This window comes from Hypanus sabinus, chromosome 27 (genome assembly GCF_030144855.1).
Source record: "Hypanus sabinus isolate sHypSab1 chromosome 27, sHypSab1.hap1, whole genome shotgun sequence".
Taxonomy (NCBI): domain Eukaryota; kingdom Metazoa; phylum Chordata; class Chondrichthyes; order Myliobatiformes; family Dasyatidae; genus Hypanus; species Hypanus sabinus.
In genome coordinates, this window is record NC_082732.1 from 20,231,066 (window position 1) to 20,248,069 (window position 17,004).

General features: G+C 43.9%; 1 protein-coding gene across 1 annotated transcript in view; it reads left to right on the forward strand.

The window, feature by feature from the left end:
• Positions 1-17,004, forward strand: part of prdm2b (PR domain containing 2, with ZNF domain b) — a 198,451-nt gene that overhangs the window by 49,770 nt on the left and 131,677 nt on the right. The window contains exon 2 of the mRNA XM_059951867.1: positions 15,781-15,860. Within this exon, the coding sequence (XP_059807850.1) occupies positions 15,846-15,860 (15 nt within the window). The 5' untranslated portion in view covers positions 15,781-15,845. The remainder of the gene's footprint in view (positions 1-15,780; positions 15,861-17,004) is intronic.

The following is a 17,004-nucleotide window of genomic DNA, read 5'->3' on the forward strand; positions in this document are numbered from 1 at the left end:
TGGAAATGAGAGGACGCGGTCACATTATAAGGGGATAGATTTAACACTGGGGTCCCTAGCATATTCCCTGAACTTCTCCACCTCATTGGGAGTAATTAAGAAGTCGGTACGTTTTTGAAAACTCGGGTATTAGATCTCTGTGAAGAACTGGCACAGGAGAGAGGAGACGAGGCCAGGAGCAGATCAGACATGTTGAATGGTGGAGCAGGATTAAGGTGGTCAGCTCAAGTTCCTATTACATTTTATACAAAGGTCCTTAGCACTATTTTCAAGGGAAGCAAAGGATTTACTTGCAGTGTCCCAATCAGTATTAATCTCGTATTATCTTGTATATCTGCATCATTGTATATGGGAACTTGTCATGGTTTCTGCATTACTCCGCATCATATATACTTGGGCTGTGAGCCATTTTGTGCTTTTAAATGCACTTGAAAGGGGGTTAAACTTAAATGCGAAGAAAGACTACATATGTCCTCCTTCCGTTCAAACATCCAACCTGGCTCTTGCGATTTTTAAAAAAATACTGAAGATGGTGGGGAAAATGTTAGGTTGGGCAGTCCTGTGCAGTGGACAAACTCAATCCAGTTGAAGGATCTGTGCTCAAATTATAAACTTCTCATTCCCCTCTGTAGTTGCTGCCTGACCCACCGACTCCCTCAAGCATGTTTAGTGTTGCTCCTGATTCCAACATCTACAATCTCTCATGTCAACCTTTCAACCTTGCAACAGAAGAGCCAAATGTTTGAAAAACCTTAAGGCAAGAAGCAGACAGGAAGGTTACCAATGGGATTTAAGACTGTTCAAGGTGAGCTGATAAAAGATAGATTAGAGCAAAGTAGGAATAAAAGAGGTGTAAAAGATAATAGGATTATTGGTAACTGAACAGAGATCAGAATGCCAGTCGCTTTAATTCTCTATCCCATTCTGTCTCCAACACCTATTATATTTAGGCTCAAAATGAATGGCTTCGCTAACATTTGAAAACACCTCTTCAATTTTCTCCTTTACATAGTGATTGCTGCTGAACTGTCATTGCTTTTGCCATCCTCACCGCAGATATTTATTATTCTAAAGAACATAGTAGAAGCCTTCTATCAAAGACTACCTTCCCCATACACCTCTTGCCACAACCTTACACCTACACACATCACATCCCTGCTGACTGTCTTCTCACTCTGCCGGTGTCGTTGAAGTTTTTATGTTCCTGAATGTGTTATCTCTTCATTAGTTAAAATGGTTACACATCAGTATTTGAGACGCCCCTTCATCCATCAGACCTTCACAGTGGCCATCACTTGTAAGGAGCCTCTGGCATATTATTTGCTGTTCAGCTGCCAATATGTGATACTGTCTTGGGTAGTTCTGCCCTCCTGTCATAATACCTGCCTCAAGGGCAAATGCATGCCTTGCTTCCTTGCAGCACGCTTTGCAGCTACGTTTTAAGAAACGTGGGTGATCTACAGTGAATACAAGGATATGCTGCTGCTTTTGATTAGAAGCAATGTCTATAGCATGTTGATTTTGCATTTTCTTTTCATTTCTACCTTAAGAGTCAAGCTTGCTTGCTGCCCTGTGCTATCATGCCATATTGGAGGACCAGCTGCTGTACTAAGTATAACACTGCTTCAAAACTATAGAGGTTTTCAAATTTTTAAAATATTTTTGTGTCACTGTATTGACCAGGATTTAGACTCTGATTCGTACAGCATGGAAACAGGCCATTCAGCCCACCGTGCCCGTGATGACCAGTGAGCAACATCTATTTTAATCCTACCTTCCAGCCCTCTACACCATTTAAGTTCTTTTAAGTTCTTGGCTAAACACTTCTTAATAGATGCTAGTGTGCCTACTTACACCACACCCTCCAGCAGTGTATTCCAGTTTCTCATCGCTCTCTGAGTGGAAAAGTTTCCTCCTGAATCCCCTCTAAATCTCTTGCCCACTTTCCTAAATCAATAGCTTCCAGTTTTATCTCCCTCTGACATGGGAAAATGTTTCCTGCCGTCCACCCTATCTTTATTTCTCTTAATTATGTGTACCTCACCTGTGTCCCCTCTAAGTCTTCCACACTCTAGATGGGACAGATCTAGCTTCTCCAGTCTCTTCTTGTAACTGAAATGATCCATTCTAGATAACATTCTGCTGAATATTCTCTCTATTGTCGAGTGTTATCACATATTTCCAATGTAGTGACCAGGATCACTTGCAAAATTCAATCTGTGGCCACACCAATCTTTTATAAAGCTGACAGAACTTCCCTGCTGTTATATTCAGTGTTTTAACTAATGAAGGCAGTTCCACGTGTGCTTTATTCATGCATGGCCACTTTCAAGGATCTGAGGACTTGTACACTAAGGTCACTTTGATCAGCCGGCCGGTGGTGTAGTGGCATCAGCACTGGACTTTGAGGCTAATGGTCTCGGGTTCGAATCCGGCACACTTTCCATCATGCTGGTTTGAGTGTTGAGCCTGGTAAAAAGCAGGAAATGGCAAAATAAAGCCACCTGGTGCGCCACAACAAAACAAAAAACAAACCCAGTTATGGACTGAGTCTTTGGTTCAGTGAACTCGGCCTTTTCTCCTTGGAGCGACGGAGGATGAGAGGTGACCTGATAGAGGTGTGTAAGATGATGAGAGGCATTGATCGTGCGGATAGTCAGAGGCCCTTCCCCAGGGCTGAAGTGGCTAACATGAGGGGGCATAACTTTAAGGTGCTTGGAAGTAGGAACAGAGGGGTTATCAGGGGTAAGTTTTTCACACAGAGGGTGGTGGGTGCATGGAAAGTACAGCGAGCCAAGGTTAGAGGTGGATACAATAGGGTCTTTTAAGAGTCTTTTAGATATGTACATGGGACTTAGAAAAGTATAGGGCTATGCGGTAGGGAAATTCTAGGCAGTTTCTAGAGTAGGTTACATGGTCAGCACAACATTGTGGGCTGAAGGGCCTGTATTGTGCTGTAGATTTCTATGTTTTATGGTTCTCCGTACTCCCTAGAATCCTGCTGTTCGTGGTGAATGTCCCAGCCTGATTACGCTCAAACGGCATCACCTTGCATTTATTTGGATTAAACTCCAGCTGCCATTTTTCATCATAAGACAACCCCTCAGTAACTCCACCAATCGTTGTCGTGTCGATCTTCGAGCTTGCTGATCATGCCTCCCATATCCACTTCCGTATCACTCATGTACATGGCAAACAGCAACGTACCAAACTGATTCCTGTGAAACGCCACTGACCACAGACATCACACAGACCACCCTCCACCAATCTCTGTCTCCTGTTGCCAAGTCAACTTTGCATCCAAGTTACTATAACAAAAGCAAGGCAGCAACTATATTTCAGTAGGAGTTTGAGGAGATTTGGTTTGTCACTTAAAACATTCAAACTTCTACAAATGTACTATGGGGAGCAGTCTGAGACACTGCATCACTATCTGGTATGAGGTGGGGGGGGGTTGCTACTGTACAGGATCAAAAGAGGTTACAGAATGTTATAAGATTAGTCAGCTCCATCTTGGGTACTAGCATTTTCAAGGAGTGGTGCCTCAGAAAGGCGACTTCCATTATTAAGGACCTCCATCACCCAGGTCGTGCTCTCTTCTCACTGTTACCATCAGGTAAGAGGTACAGAAGTCTGAAGGCACACACTCAGCGATTCAGGAACAGCTTCGTCTCCTCTGCCATCCGATTCCTAAATGGACATTGAACCCACGAACACTACCACACTTTTTTGTTTTCATATTATTTCTGTTTTTGCATTATTTTTAATTTAACTATTTAATGTACACATATCTATACTGGCGGCGTAGTGGCATCAGCATGGGACTTTGGGGCGAGAGGTCCCGAGTTCGTATCTGGCCGGCTCCCTTGCACGCTTTCCATCTGTGCCTGGGTTGAGTGTCGAGCTAGCAACTCAACCTCACAAAAAAAAACCTAGGGAGGGATGGGCTCTGCCAGGTTTCAGATGCCCAAGACACGCCATACAATGAGCAATCACCAAAAAAATCGGTGCAAAAAGCTTGTCATGACAACGCTCCGTCGACTCCACCAGGAGTTAAGAGCCTGTGCGCACACGCACACACACACACACGCACACTCACATGCACACGCACACACACACACTTACAGTAATGAATTACTGATTTACTTTTTTTCTCTGTATTATCAAGTATTACATTATACTGCTGCTGCTAAGTTAACAAATTTCAAGACATATGCTGGTGACATTTAAACCGGATTCTGATCCTGATCCTGATTTGGACATGCTCTGGATTCCACGTTCCCTGTCGTTTTTGTACCATTCTCTAATGTGGGACCTAGTCAAAGGCCTTGCTGGTGTCCACATAAACCACATCCGCTTCAATACATATTATTGCCACCTCCAAATACTCAGCAGCAACACTGAGCCTTCTGCCTCAGCCTTTTTGAAATTAGCCCCACCTTTTCATTCTATTTCTTCTCCAGAATAATCCCACCTTCAAACCAACCACATTGTTCACTGCAATCAACTTCTGAAGTGATAGGCATTCCTATAAAACAGCATAGCACAGAACAGATCCTTTAGCCCAACTCATCCATGCCAACAAAACTGTCTGCTTCAACTAGTCTCATTGCCCCACTTTTGGCCCCTGTGCATCAAAGGCTTTCCTTTTGAGCACTAGAATGTAAAAGCAAGGATGCGATGTTGAGGCTTTATAAAGCACTGGTGAGGCCTCACTTGGAGTATTGTGAGCAGATTTGGGCACCTGATCTAAGAAGGGATGTGCTGATATTGAAGAGGGTTCGAAAGAAGTTCACAGAAATGACTCCAGGATTGAAAGGCATCAAATGAGGAGCGTTTGATGGCTCTGGGCCTCTACTCACTGGAATTCAGAAGAATGACCTGATTGAAACTTACTGAAAGTTGAAAGACCTCGATAGAGTGGATGTGGAGGGGGTGTTCCCTATGGTGGGAGAGTCTAAGACCAGAGGGCACAGTCTCAGAATAGAGGGGCATATATTTAGAGTGAAGATGAGGAGGAATTTTGTTGGCCAGAGAGTGGTGATCTGTGGAATTTGTCGTCACAGGTGGCTGTGCAGGCCAAGTCATTGGGTGTACTTTAGGTAGAGGTTGATAGATTCTTGATTAGTCAGGGCATGAAGGCAGGAAACTGGGCCTCAGAGGAAAAATGGATCGGCCATGATGAAATGGCGGAGCAGGCACTGTGGTAACTTCTACTTTACAAAAGACCACTCGACAATTTTATGGCCAAAAAAACATCTTTCTCTGGGACGGCAAATGATATTTACAACACAGAGGTTTTCAGGTACCTCGTGCGGCATGGGTGGTGGAACTACATACAATGCATCCCGGAAGTAAAAACCCCGCCAACAACAGAACCCGCCTCTCGTTACCAACAGCTTCCGGATTAGTATTATCTTACGTTTAATCTTACTCACATTACAACACTTCTCCCCCTTTAAAATCCAACATTCCCCAAATACAGAACTGGGAAATAAAAACAGTGGTATCATTAGCAACAGGTTACCAATACAAAAACACCTAAAAACAACGTGGCAAATTCAACATTCAATCTAACAACAAAAGAAACTATCCAATCAAAGATTCAGTCTGACAGGGGGTTTGCGGGGGCACTGCGATCTACGCACTACCCCCAGTGACCCAGCAGGCACCTCTGGTGAGGATGTTTTGGGTGGATCTGGTGTTGGGGGCACGAGAGGGGTCTGTATGTCCGCGTGAGAATGTCCATCCTCTTCAGGGGACTCTGCCCCCTCTGCCAGTGTCTCTCCCTCTAGCAAAGTCACTGGTGGACATGCTTTCCTGGTATGCATTAAGTGGTCATTGCTCCTTAACTGTTTTGGACTACTGAGCTTCTTTGAAATCGGTGGCAAGCTATTCTCGACATTATTGGGATAAACGGCATCTGCAGGTTTGCCGCCTGGCTTGGAACGCACTGAAGAAGGAACTTTGGCTTTTGAATCATCGTCACGTCCATGGCTCAGAATAGACCCAATTGCAAATTTATCGTAGAGTTCCTTGTTATAACTTGGCACTGTCTGAAGTTCAACAGTAGGAAATCGCAATACGTTTCGGAAAACCTCTTGTGCTTGAACAAAGGTCTTGTCTGTTAAATCACAGTCATTGATTTTGATGATACATACATTCCCCTGGAGCAGGTTCTCTTTTCTTGAATGGCTGTTCTCTTTAATACCACAAATACTCGGGCCAAGGAATCTTCCACTCAGCGTAGAGTTAAAGGGTACTACATGGATTCGCAGGGGGCCACCGCCTCCAGAAAATTCTACTTTCTTTGTCAAATCACCTGGAGTGCTTTCTGAATGCTTGTCTGGTTGCCCTGGAGGCTATGTTCTTACATCGTATGTAGATACTCCGTTTGCTACTGTTACGATTGGCTTCACCTGCAGGTTCCTGTTAGCGGGATCATCGGGCTGAGATGCACCTTGCTGTAACTGGGCAATTGGTACAAGAGCTGGGTCAGTACTTCACTGTACTAGAAATGGCGAGGGGGTAACTTCAACTTCTCCTGTGATAGGCTGACGAGCCGTAAGCTGTGCTGCGAGCTCACTCTCAAATGTGTCCGGACTGTCTGTCCCTCACAATGCCTTCGACGACTTCATCTGCACGCTCACCTCTTGTTCTTCCATATTGTGCGCATACTTAAATTCATGCCGGTTGAACCAGATTTTGCGAAGCCAATCGCAGCCCAAAAGACTGGGCCCACTGCCCTTAGCTATCACCAGCCTGGCTTCCGCCTTCTGACCCTCGGCTGAAATATCCACATATAATACCCCTAAATGAGGTATGGGCTGCCCCATATAGGTCCTGAGTTTGAGCTTAGATGGTCTGATGGGAGGCAGGTTGGACCCCCATGTCCTCCCGTAGGTCTCCTCACTATTGACTGATGCAGAAGCCCCTGAATCAATCTCAAACTTGATGTCCTTTCCCTTGACAGTGACTGTGGCATAATATGGTTCAGGTGGTCCCTCATCCGTTTCCACCCCAAACATGTTGTGGGCACACGCTGCCTCCCCGTCTGCTTCTCCCAGGTGGTGTGTGGCTGCCTGAGCCTGTTGAGCTTTCCCCTGTCCAGGCTTAACCTCACCCTTTATGCTCCTGTGCTTTTTAACGAAATGTCCCTTCTTGCTACAAGCACGGCAGACAGTATCTTTGAATTTGCAAACATTTGCATAGTGCGTTCCTCCAGACCGAAAACATTCCACTCGCTTTGCCTGTTTACCAGTCTCCCTCCTGACTTGGAGCACTGCCGTCGATTGCGACCCCCCCTATCCTTTCTGGATATCCTTGGCATTATTAGCAGCCAACTCCATGCCTTGGGAATTCTTTCGGGCTTTTTTGAAAGACAACAGTGAGGTTTCCCCCAACAAATGGCGTTGTGTGGCGTCATTATTAATGCTGCATACTAATCTGTCACGGAGCATGTCATCCAACACGACTCCGAAATCACATTGCTCCGACAGCTGCCAAAGCTTTGCCACGAAATTAGCCACAGACTGACCTGGCTTCCGGACATGGCTGTGAAACTTGAACTGTTGGACTATCACCGAAGGCTTCAGATTGTGGAGGTTCCCCACAAGCCTGACCAGTTCATCGTATGGTTTCCGCGGCATAGCTAAGTTCCTGCCCCACAGACACTCAGGAGAACAGAGTGCTTCTTAGCCTCCTCAGTAACTCCATTAGTACAGGAAAAGTGTCCCCGCCTTTCCTCATACTCCGGCCACTCCTCGAATTCACCGTTAGACCCGAAGATAGCCATCTGAACGCAAGGCTCCTCGTCTGCTCACAGCTCTTGTTTGAAACGGACCAACCTGTCCACAAAACCAGTTCACCTCATCACCAGAAATATGTGGTAACTTCTACTTTACAAAAGACCACTCGACAATTTTATGGCCAAAAGAACGTCTTTATCTGAGATGGCAAATGGTATTTACAATACAGAGGCTTTCAGGTACCTCGTGCGGCCTGGGTGGTGGAACTATATGTAATGCATATTACATATGCAAAAAAAGCAGAAGTAAAAACCCTGCCAACACCGGAACCCACATCTTGTTACCAACAGCTTCCTGATTAGTTTTAACTTACTTTTAATAATACTCACATTACAACAGACACGATAGGCCAGATGGCCTAATTCTGCTCCTATACGTATCCTATGGTCTATCCATGTACCTGTCTAAATGTTTTTTAAACATGGTAACCAATTAATAGCATTCTTCAATTCAATTCCTGAGTGCAGTATCAAACTCTTTCTGAAGCTTCCTTTGTAGTTTGCTGTAATTTTTCAAAAGTCCACTGTGAAGTCCAACAGTGGGGAAAATGGTATATGCTGGGCGCAGGTTTGTGGGGAGAGTGTTCATTTGATGATAGATCATCGACCTGAAATGTTTCTCTCTGGGCAACAAATACAATGCAATTTTTTTTGGTGGGGGGGGGGATGGAATATTACATCCTGTGGAGTATTTCTGACATCTTGTGCTCTTTCTGTTCTGGATTACCGGCAGCTGCAGAAATTTTGCGTTTGCATTGCCTGTGGTAATGGATGCCGAATTCACCTGAGAAAGGTTAAAATGCCATTCTTGAGCAAATGCTGCAATGCCTGGAGAACAAAGTCACTCACTGAGCTCCATGGAAACGGCATGATTGTGCCAATTCAGACAATGCGGGCAAACGAGCGTGAGGTAAAATTGGAAAACGGCAGGTGTGTCTGGCAATAGACAAAAGAGCAATAAGTATTTTAATGCCTAAGTTTCAGCCCTTAAAATGAAGGCTAATTAAGTTGATCAGCATATTGAAATTAGGTAGTTCCTTGCAGCATTTACACAGAATGATCCGGATCCAAGGTTTGAAGTTGATTGGGACTTGCAGCTCCCAATTTGCAGTTCAATTAAGTTGCAAGTTAGAAGCTGCAAACTCTGTCCTTCTTAAAAATAAGGCAAAGCCATGGTATGATACTGTATATTGATTCTGTGTACATTAAACATGGCCAGTCAGAGCTTCATGCATTTCTCGGTCTCTTTCTGTTCCCTTCAGTTTATAAACATGAGATAATCCGCACTCAGGTTGGAGGAGCAGCACCTCGTATTCCATCTGGGTAGCCTCCAGCCTGATGGCATCAACATTGATTTCGTGAACTTCCAAACTGGAAGATAGATTTGAGTACGTACACAACGCTGGAAGAACTCAGCAGGTCAGGCAGCATCCGTGGGAAAAGAGTAGCCAACGTTTCGGGCCGAGACCCTTCATCAGGAATGGGGGGGGGGAAGAGAGGGCCGAAGCCCAGTAATAGAGATAGGGGAGTGGGTAGGGCCAAGAGGCGCCAGGTGGAAAACCAATCAGAGGGAAGATAAAGGGGGGAGGGGAGGGGATAAGCATGAAAGAACTGTAGAGATAAAGAAGCAGAAAGTTGAAAGGGAAGAGAGGCAGAGAGGGACCTGGGATAGGGGAAGTGGAGGGGGAGGGAATTTCCGGAAATTGGAGAATTCAATGTTCATACCACCAGGCTGGAGGCTACCCAGACGGTAGATGAGGTGTTGCTCCTCCACCCTGAGTTTAGCCTCATCATGGCAGTAGAGGAGGCCATGTATGGACATATCTAGATGGGAATGAGAGGCAGAGTTGAAGTGGGTGGCAACCGGGAGGTCCTGTCTATTGTGACGGATGGAGCATAGGTGTGAAGATAGATTTGAGCCCCAGCATAGAAGCTGTGTACAAGAAGGGCCAGAGTCGCTTCTACTTCCTGAGGAGACCGAGGTCCTTTGGAGTATGCAGGCCTCTCCTTCGTGTGTTCTACTAGTCTGTTGTCGCCAGTACAATCTCTATGCAGAGGTGTACTGGGGCAATGACATCAACACTGGCTCAGTAAACCGATCAGAAAGGCTGGCTCTGTTATGGAAGCAAGCTGGACTCACTGGAGGCTGTGGTAGAACAAAGGACCCTCCGGAAAATCCTGGCAATTCTGGGCAATGTTTCTCACCCTCTGCATGCCACCTTAGCTGAACAGAGGAGCAGTTTCAGTAACAGACTGAGACAATGTGCTGCTCCAAAGAGCTCTGTTTGAGGCCTTTCTTGCCTCAGCCATTAGGCTCTATAATTAGTAAAACTTATAGCTGTGGACTGTTAGACTGCTAGTGGTAACTTACTTTTTTTTCATTCTACTTCTCTTCTAATATTTATATCTGTGCACTTGTAATGCTACTGTAACACTGTAATTTCCTTTGGAATCAATGAAGTATCTATTTAATTGCACCCCCCTCTCACCTTCACCATTCCCCATTTGTAAATCCCTCTCTCACCTTATCTCCTTACCTGTCCACCATCTCCCTCTGATGCTCCTCCCCTTCCCTTTCTTCCATGATCTTCTGTCCTCTCCTATCAGATTCCCCCTTCTCCAGCCCTTTAGCTTTCACCAATCGGCTTCCCAGCTCTTTACTTCACCCCACCACCTCTCCCGGTTTCACCTACCACCTTGTACATCTTCCTTCCTTCCACACCCCCCCCCCTTCCCCGGCTTCTTACTGTCCCTTTCTAGTCCTGATGAAAGATCCCAGCACAAAACTTAGACTGTTTAGCATTTTTCATAGATGCTGCCTGGCCTTCTGAGTTCCTCCACCATTTTTTGTGTGTGTTGCTTTTAAATTTTATGTTAGAGTCATAAAGGTTGTACTGCACAGAACCAGGGTCTTTCAGTCCATTTCATCCATGCCTTCGCCCTGCCTTGTGCAGCTGGATCCTGGACTTCCTGTTGTCAGATCGCCGGCAGGTGGCAAGAGTGAGCTTCCTCACCTCTGCCCCTCTGACCCTCAACACAGGAGCCCCTCAGGGCTGTGTCCTAAGCCCTTTCCTTTATTCTCTGTATACCCATGACTGTGTCGTCAGCCACAGCTCCAATCTGCCAATTCAATTAGCTGACAGCACTACACTGATTGGCCTAAACTCAAATAATAATGAGGCAGCTGACAGAGAGGAAGTCATCACTCTGACACAATGGTGTCAAGAAAAAAACCTGTCCCTCAATGTTGCAAAAACAAAGGAGCTGATTGTGGACGACAGAAGGAATGGAGACTGGCTGACCCCTTTTGACATCAATGGATCTGGGGTTGAGAGCATAAACAGCTTCAAGTTCATTGCCATCCACATCACTGAGGATCTCACGTGGTCTGTACATACTGGCTGTGTGGTAAAAAAGGTACAACAGTGCCTCTTCCACCTTGGGCATTAAAAAAGTTTGGCATAAGTCCCCAAATCCTCGGGACTTTCTACATGAGCACAATTGAGAGCATCCTGACTGGCTGCATCACTGCCTGGTATGGGAACTGTACTTCCCTCAATCTCAGGACTCTGCAGAGATTGGTGTGGACAGCCCAGTGCATCTGTAGATGTGAACTCCCCACTATTCAGGACAGTTACAAAGACAGATACATAAAAAGGGCCCAAATGATCACTGGGGACCCGAGTCACCCCAACCACAAACTGTTCCAGCTGCTACCATCTGGGAAACGTTACCGCAGAAATGGCTCCAGGACAGCTTCTTCCACCATGTCTTTACACTGATTAATTCACGCTGACACAATTGTATTTCTGCACTATATTGACTGTCCTGTTGTACGTACTATTTATTACAAATTACTTTCAATTGCACATTCAGATGGTGACGTAAGGTAAAAATTTTTACTCGTGTATGTGAAGGATGTAAGAAATAAAGTCAATTCAATTCAATGCACACTCTGATCCCTAACTATGCTAATCCTATTTGCCCTGATTAATACATATTCACTTTTACACTTCTCCTATCCAAGTACTTCCAAATGCTGTTTAAGCATTGGGCGTGGAAAGGGCTGCCAATAGCTACAGTCTTTGAATATGCTGTTTAACTAAAAACTATTCCATCAGTCTAGTTGATGGCTGCCAATGCAACTTACATCTTTGTTTGTGTATTTGCTCAAGCTCTTCCTGCAGTGATCAGTCAATCAGAATGCTCAGTCTGCCCATTAATAATCCATTCCAAAGTTTTGTGGGAGAAGCATACACTATGGGTTGAAAACATCATTGCAACGCATTTATTAACGTCTACCTCCGAAAAACAATTCAGACCCTTTAAAAACAGGAGGGAATCTGCAGTTGCCGGAAATCGAAGCAACACATAAAATGCTGGAGGAACTCAGCAGGCCAGGCAGCATCTATGGGAAAGAGTACAGTCGACGTTTCAGGCCGCGACTCTTCAGTAGGATGGGAGTGAAAAAGGGATGAGGAATCAGAGTTAGAAGGTGGGAGGAGGGGAAGGAGAAACTCAAGGTGAAACCAGGAGGGGGTGAAGTAAAGAGTTGGGAAGTCAATTGGTGAAAGGGATATAGGGCTGCAGAAGGAGAAATCTAATAGGAGAGGACAGAAGGTGATGGAAGAAAGATAAGTGGGGAGGAGCACCAGAGGGAGGCAATGGGCAGGCAAGGAGATAAGGTGAGAGAGGGAAAAGGGGATGGGGAATGACGAAGGAGAGGTGGTGGGGGGGCATTACCGAAGTTTGAGAAATCAATGTTTATGCCATCAGGCAGGAGGCTACCCAGACAGAGTATAAGGTATGGTCTCATCGCAACAGTAGAGAAGGCCGTGGATTGACATGTTGGAATAGGAAGTGGAATTAAATTGTGTGGCCACTGGGAGATCCTGCATTTTCCAGCAGACGGAGTGCAGGAGCATAGATGCTGCCTGGCCTGCTGAGTTCCTCCAGCATTTTGTGAGTGTTGCTCCAATCCTTAAAATCTCATTTCATTTCACTTTTCAATCTTTTTATTGATTTTCCAATAAAGAGTATACAAATCAGAGAAGTTTAGCAAACAGATAATACAAAAGACATATAAACAGCAATAAAAAAAAACGAAGTATATATAAGTGTGTACAAACCCAATGTGGATTGTTGGTTGTTGTATTTCACTGTTACAAATGTCATTCCCACCAGAGTAATCTTTTCTGCAGTCCAGGTTCTTAGTTGGATATCTACAGGCCTCAGCTCAGTAGTTTTAAAATGTCATTCAAACTCATTTTGTAGAATGTCTAAAACAGTCGAGCCAGCATCCAATTCATTATTATTAATTTGCTGTTCACTTCTGGTGTAAGGCATATTGCTCGTCTCATGTTAGTTTTCACATTGTAAATCTCGAGGCTACTCAGTCCTGTCTCACTCTCATCATTGTCAGGTTTTTCGTCAAAAAACTTTATTTTCATCTACCCAACATGCTCTTTCACCTTTAAATCTACATTGGTTTGGTGTATGTGAGCATCAGCCACAACGGTAACACAATTTGTTTGGCCAGGCCAGTTTCTGTTTGGACGTTGCAATTTTGTTCACACTATCTTTCATTCCTGTCTGCAACTCGATTGTGTATCTATCTGCCTTTTCCATTGATACAGCAATTTCAACGACTCTTTTAAATATGAGTCGTGCTTCAGTTGGGACCCATTTTTGGGATGCTTTCTTGTAAAATGCCACAAACTAAACGGTCTCTCATTAAGCCCATCACTGACTGCCACTGCTCAAAGTTTCTAATTCAGCCACATATTCTGGAATGGACTACCCTTCCTCTTGATTCCACTTATGAAATCGAAAGCATTTTATGATAAGCAGTGGTTTCTAAATGTTCCTGCATTACTTTCACGATATCAGCAAAGCTCATTTCAGTAGGCTTGGTTGGAGCAGTTAAACTCCTAAGCAAACTATCTGCTCTTTCACCGAATGCACTCAGCGAAACTAGCACCTGCTTCTCATTGGTGATTTCATTTGTTTCAAAATACTGCCTAATTCGCTCTATACACAACAACTAGTTATCTCTTATGCAATCAAATGCATCTGTTTTTCTGAAATAGCTTGCCATACGGCTCTTCTTAAAAATTTAATGATTAGCAATATCTGGCACTCACTGTTTATGAACCCACGAATTCTTCTGCTTCTGCCTTTATTTTTAATTTGAAGGTCTTTGTACTCTTGCAAAGAAAAAATATGCTGTGACTTTTTTTTAACTCACTGCACTTTTGAAAAATCTCACGTCTTCACTGCACTTCAACAGGTAGGTTATCATCTTGCGTTCATTTTAGAAAGTTGTTGTCGCCATGGTTGTATGTGCCGTTCACGTACGTATAATCCATAATGAATTATTTAAACAAACAAAAATTGCTTAATCGCAACCAAGAGAAAATCTGCAGATGCTGGATATCCGAGCAACACACATAAAATGCTGGAGGAACTCAGCAGGCCAGGCAGCATCTATGGAGAAGAGTGCAGTTGATGTTTCGGGCCGAAACCTTTCGGCAGGACTGGGGAGAAAAGCTGAGGAGTAGATTTAAATCATGGGGGAGGGGAGAGAGAAACTCACGGTGACTGGTGAAACCTGGAGGGGGAAGGATAAAGTAAGGAGTTGGGAAGTTAACTGGGAAAAATTGCTTAATCAAAAAATATATTTACAAAATTACTCAACTATTACTGAGATATTAAATATACAATGCCAGCATTTAAAACGGATTTGGAAGGTGCTTGTATAGGAGAGGCAGAAAAGGACTACGAACTTAATGAGAGTTAATGGGATTAGCTGACCTCTAGTACCGTCAGTCGAGAGGATACATCCCCTCCGTGATCACATGGCTTCCACCCCTGGCAGCTCTAGTTTCCTGCAATATCCAAGACATGCTGGCAGGTTAACTGGCTGTAAATTCACTGAAGTGGCAATGCGCTGCACACCACTCCTGAAATCTTGCGGCATCGGTTACAATAGAATCAAGCTTCTGAAACTCAGTTTATCATATATCCACTATCTTATTCACATCAGTCCCCTCCCCTGCTCCCCTCTGTGCTGCGTGGACTTCTTTTTAAAGTATTTGCAACTGTGTCAAAATCTGTCAGGAGACTTGCAAAAAAAATTGATGGCATGGCCAGTCAGATGCGAAGGAGGTTCCGTGCAATATAGAAACAGACCAGCAAAGGCAGAGCTCAACTCACAATTATTTTCCCTCATTGACTGGATAGGCAGGGAGGTGCTGGATGGCAAAGTGATAGCATCAGCGTCGGTTGGTCCTCTCCAGCCAAAGTTTCGCTTCTAAACAATTTTGATAAGCAGTGGCGTAATGAGAGAAGGAATCCAAGTCACTGGTACATGGAGCATTCCTTTCTGAATACTGAAACAAATACCGAATCCTGAGCGTATATATTGAAGATGTCAGTATTCTTCATATTTTGACCACTTACACTTTCCTTTGAATGCCCATGCCTTATTACTACACTCTGAGTTTCTTGACGCAGTTGAAATTGGATTTAAACAGATGTACAAGCAGTGCAGGAACTGCAGATCCTGGAATCTGGAGCAGTAAACGTTCTGCTAGATAAAACTCCCAGGGTTTGGTGCAGAAAGGAACTATTGACATTTTGGGTTGAAATCGAAGTCCCGATGGAGGGTTTCGATCTGAAATGTCAACAGTTTCTTCCCTTCCTACGGATGCTGCCCGACCAATGGAATTCCTCCAACAGATTCTTTGTTGCTCAAGGAACCACGCACAAACTAGTTTTGCAACTGAGACTTGAACTCCTGTCTCCTCCGTTTTTAAAGGTTACCTCTATGACAAAACATTTGGCCATCAATCCTCAACTCAGAGTCCTACTGAACACAACTATGTAGCACGTTTGACTGTGGTTAGGTGCATTGTGAGAATGTAAGCAGTTGTTGATTATTTCTTAAAATGTGTCTTTCCTTTGCTTTGTAGTGATGTGAGCCGTTGACTGATTGACTCAAAGTGTTACCCACAATCAAGAGGTCCTTCCGTTCACCATGGAGGAACTCGATGTGAGTGTGTGGTGTCTATCAATGAATAAGAATTGTGTATCTCTAGTGTTTATTAACTATGCATTCAACAGAGGAGGGCAGAATGGGATAAAGAACAAGAATATCAGAAGAAGGAGAGAGGAGGTGACCTTTTTCAGGGGAGGGTGAAGATATATCTTTCACTTTCCTGCAATCTCTTTACACCCTGTGCTAGCTACATGGCCTACAATGATATTTTGCATGATTATCATGGCTGCTTTTATTTTATGTGTGGTATAACATTTCCTGATGGGTTTGCTGGATCTGGAAGAGATTTGCATTAAAGGTTGAGAATTACCAGTTGGATACAGTTCACGGTGTATCACCTCCTAGGCATCCACCCTCGCACAAATCTATCATTTCAGCCCACTTGTCTGAGGAGAGGTTAAATTTCTGTTTCGGATTATCTTCAGGAATGCTATAAACAGCATCTCCCACTTTGACAGAAGAGAAGGTTATCACTGAGGAATTTGTATTCATGCTTCATTTTTCTCCTTTTTTCAGCATGCATTCTTTTAAAACAGATTTTCAGGATCATTCGTCTTGTGATGACACTTGACTACTTAACCAAGCAAAAGTTCCTAGGTGTGAAATCACATCTGGTGCCCCAGCAAAAGATCCTTAATCTTTATGTGAACCTAACAATGAATGTTTGGTAGCCAGTTGTAATCATAATTCAGCCTGATTCCCTCTCTTTGAAATTTCTGGTCATGAACTCTATATTGCATTGATTTTTTTTGTAAAATACAGTGGGACATGGAAAAGCAAAGTTACTCATCAAACTTACACTGGCTTATTAGAAACCTGATGGGTTCCATCCAAAATCCTAGCAGTTTCTTTTAGAGATGTTAATCTAATTTTTTTTTTTAGGATCTCTATCTACCATTCTGTCAACAGGGAATTCAAAATCCTAAAATAATGAAGAACGGTCATTGACCTGAAACATTTACCCTGTTTTATTCTCCATTGATGCCCCACAACTTGCTAAGTATTCACAACGTTCTCTTTTCATTCTGAAGCCTTACTGCCCAAAGCAGTAAAAGTATTTTTCCCACCTTTAACCTTTGATTTTTCTGCCAATTATTTTATAAACTCCTTATAAATGGAAGATAGTTTATCTTTACTT